Source organism: Mizuhopecten yessoensis, unplaced genomic scaffold (assembly GCF_002113885.1).
Source record: "Mizuhopecten yessoensis strain PY_sf001 unplaced genomic scaffold, ASM211388v2 scaffold2137, whole genome shotgun sequence".
In the NCBI taxonomy this organism is placed as follows: Eukaryota; Metazoa; Mollusca; class Bivalvia; order Pectinida; family Pectinidae; genus Mizuhopecten; species Mizuhopecten yessoensis.
Window position 1 is genome coordinate 17,015 of NW_018404396.1, and position 3,999 is coordinate 21,013.

General features: G+C 35.3%; 1 protein-coding gene across 1 annotated transcript in view; it reads right to left on the bottom strand.

Moving 5' to 3' along the window:
• LOC110445244 (protein unc-79 homolog) overlaps nucleotides 1-3,999 on the bottom strand; it is a gene marked incomplete at its 3' end in the record, with an annotated part of 18,712 nt that overhangs the window by 11,963 nt on the left and 2,750 nt on the right. The window contains exons 3-7 of the mRNA XM_021489746.1: nucleotides 2,533-2,693; nucleotides 2,070-2,240; nucleotides 1,421-1,507; nucleotides 666-721; nucleotides 107-239 (exon numbers count right to left, since the gene is read on the bottom strand). Of these exons, the coding sequence (XP_021345421.1) occupies nucleotides 107-239; nucleotides 666-721; nucleotides 1,421-1,507; nucleotides 2,070-2,240; nucleotides 2,533-2,693 (608 nt within the window). The remainder of the gene's footprint in view (nucleotides 1-106; nucleotides 240-665; nucleotides 722-1,420; nucleotides 1,508-2,069; nucleotides 2,241-2,532; nucleotides 2,694-3,999) is intronic.

Sequence of the window (3,999 nt, forward strand, 5' to 3'; positions counted from 1 at the left end):
TGAATTGTACAAACAATGATATATATTTACATTTTTTATTATTCTTCCAAACATTTAAAACCATATTATACCTATGAATTGAGGTTCTACAGACTTAGATACTGACCTACGTATCTGTAGTTGATGCGCCTCCCCGTGTCAGACTGGGAGGGACTCAGCTGTGGCCAATAGTAGAACAGTAGGTTAGCTGCGGGAGCCCGACCTGCTGGAGGGCCGTAAGCGATGATGCTGAGGATGTCCTGTACAAACACACGGTTATTTACTGTATACCACAGGTATCTATGATTGACTAGGATTAGATCATGAAATAGCAAAACCTAGGATATTTAACCTCAATCCTCAATGTGTCTGGTTTTTGTTGAAGGGTGACATTTGAAATATCCACCCATAAATCATAAAACCCAGTTTTAAAACAAAATCAGCTCTTAAATTTCATTGAGGGGGAAAAAAGTCTTCCAGTCAATTAAAATGGAAATACCTGAGATTTTATGTTATAACTGTTTTCATAAAAAAATATATCTTTCCTTAAAGCAATAAAAAAAAACAGATATAAAAGTGTTTATTAATGAGATTTCTATAAAAAGTTAAAAAAAATAAAATTATATGAAGGCTGATTAAGAGTTGTAACAATGATAACTGTTTGCCATACTGGATATAACACTCACTTTGATGAGGTCACGTTTGATGCTCATGAAACACTCCATGATCTGAGAGTGGAAGGCTACAACAACAAACATTTAGTATGTACAGGGGAGATATAGCAAATCTAATATTACAGGTGTTGTGGGAGAATGTAAACTGTTAACATAATTATTGGAACTTTATCTGTGTTACTTACATTCATTATCTGTGTGCTGTGTTACTTACATTCATTATCTGTGTGCTGTGTTACTAACACCCTTTATCTGTGTGCTGTGTTACTTACACTCATTATCTGTGTGCTGTGTTACTTACACCCATTATCTGTATGCTGTGTTACTAACACCCTTTATCTGTGTGCTGTGTTACTTACACCCGTTATCTGTGTGCTGTGTTACTTACATTCATTATCTGTGTGCTGTGTTACTCTTACCCCCATTATCTGTGTGCTGTGTTACTTACACCCATTATCTGTATGCTGTGTTACTTACATTCATTATCTGTGTGCTGTGTTACTTACACTCATTATCTGTGTGCTGGGTTACTAACACCCGTTATCTGTGTGCTGTGTTACTTACACCCGTTATCTGTATGCTGTGTTACTTACACCCGTTATCTGTGTGCTGTGTTACTTACACACGTTATCTGTATGCTGTGTTACTTACACCCGTTATCTGTGTGCTTTGTTACTTACACCCGTTATCTGTGTGCTGTGTTACTTACACCCATTATCTATGTGCTGTGTTACATACACCCATTATCTGTGTGCTGTGTTACTTACACCCGTTATCTGTATGCTGCAGTACCATCGTGATGATAGCAGCAGCTGACTCGCTGGCATAGGACGGCTCAAGGCAGCCATCAAACCCTACAGTTCATAAGATATCAAAGATAAACATATTCTAAAACAATTATCTGATGTCATGTTACTAGCAACTTAAACATCATACATAGCTATATAGAGTATTGCCTTTATATATATAAGAAGAAAAATTATTATAAAAGTGTCGACATTGACGTTTGTCTAATTTTCAAGAAACAATAAACTTTCAAGAAACAAACATTGAAATATACATTATACTATGTGCAAGACAGAGAACAACCATCATATAATTACTACTTAATTCTAATGCTAAAGTTACAGTAAAAAGAAAAGCCGAAACATGTCAACACAATGCCTGAATGAATCATCTATTCTGCCATGTTGTCCAAGTTCCGTAGAATTTATGTATGAGCTGTTAGTGGGGACTCCGTATACTTCATGTATCAACGGCGGTTACTAATCTGAATTGCACCAGATTATTTCAATGTGTAGGGGACGTTGTGTCTCTGACTCCCTCAAGGAATGTAGAAGAGTAAGGTTTACATATTTAAAACATGTTCTTCAGGTACCCCAAATAACTACCAGTCACATGATAAGTATACAATACCTAGTGTCATTGGCAGCATGTTGCTACAGAGCAAGTCTATGGTATCTTTGTGGAGGGTTGGAGGGAAGATAGCCAGTGTGGAGGCCACAGTGTAGGGGAGGGAGTCCAGCAGGTCGTGTTCCAGGAACGGCACCAGACAGCCCAATACCTTCAGTACATTCTCCCCTATCTCTACAATAGTCACACAATAGAACAGGTACATATATCTCTAATTCATTCAAACAAAAGTAAATTATCATTTATCTAGTATATACGTCCAGGTTTTTTGTCAATTTTTAATTGTAATTTCTCTTGCAGATGTATACATGAATTACGGAAAGTTTTAAGTTCATTTGTTGAGAAAAAAACACTATTCTTTTAAAGAGAATTTTGGCTTGAATGACAATTTTTCTATCACTATTTATAAGGCTTTTACCTTAAAACAACAAGAAAATTTGCTAAGATCGTGATCGTGAAGACTTACCTAGCTGCTTGACCTGCATCGTTGGTACAATATCAATCATGTCGAGGACTGCGTAGTAGAGCTCTGTATACTTAAGGTTAGGAAACACAGACAGCCTGACACTGTCTCTCTGTCGTGGGCCATAACTCTCGGCCGGGATGTTGGGCACATCCTTCAGTACACTGCATTATACAATCATGGAAAATGTCTCTATTGATAAAAGATAAAGTTACTTAACTCAATTGTTATGTTTATTACATAAAATTTGATTAATATTTATTTTTTATTTTTTTAACTCAGTGGAAAACTACTCATATTTTTAGGTTCATATAACCTTTCCACCAATTACCCAGGAAGTTTTGTATGTTTTGGACCATTGAGACTAGGACTCACTGCTTTAGAAAAGAGTGAGTCCCACACAACACGCTTGCTACCAGTGACTCGATCTTTGGCAGGCTCCATTATAGTGACCCTTATTATAAGGTTCATTGGTGATGTTTCATGAGCAGGTAGTTCATTAGTGTAACGACATTAGAATTAAATGGTGATTGCTGAGTTAAATAAGTGATTAATGAGTTCATTGGTAAATAAGTGATTAATGAGTTCATTGGTAAATAAGGGATTGATGAGTTCATTGGATCTTGTGATGAACCTAGCTATCTGTGGGGTGACTAATAAATCTTACCAATCAATATTTATATATATAGATATTTACCTGTGTATTTGTGTCAGAAGGGTCACCAAAGAATCATGCATTGTGGAACTCTACCAATGGACCATCAAACCCTTCTCCACCTCAGTGGAACTCTACCAATGGACCATCAAACCCTTCTCGACCTCAGTGAAGTATGTTAACTTAGTGACTGAAGTTCTTATAATTGTGTTGTTTACCTGAGAAGTGACTGAGAGAAGTACTTGAGTGTATTCTCTATTTCTATCCCCGTGGGCTGCGGTGTGGTGTTGTTGATGATCCGGTACCTGTAATCCTTCAGGTTATGAATCTTCGACGCAACTTTAAAAAAAAATATATATATTTAATTTTTAAGTATACATTGTTTATATATATACCAATCTAGGTTAATTTGTCTTTTAACACAAAACAATATTAGAATATTTTGTAGATTGTAATAGATGGACCGTGCACTGTTTTTTTTTGTTATTGTTTTTCGGGTTTTTTTCTAAATAAAAACAATGCATGAGTAAATCATACAAAATCATCTGTTAGTCCATGCCAATGTGTTTTTTTCAAACTAATGTTATAATAATCATGGCAGTTTGTTCACTTTATTTGCATGATTGTGATAAAAGAAAAAAATGTGTGTACTTTTGTTCATAATTAAACCACTTTGCAGTTTTATTCAGATATATTCTGTATAACCCCCAAAAAATGCTGGTTATTCCTTATTATTGTATTTAAGAAACATACAACACTTTTAAGAGCATTTAGGATAATGAATATTTATTTATTTCTGATAAAAAAAAAAAAAC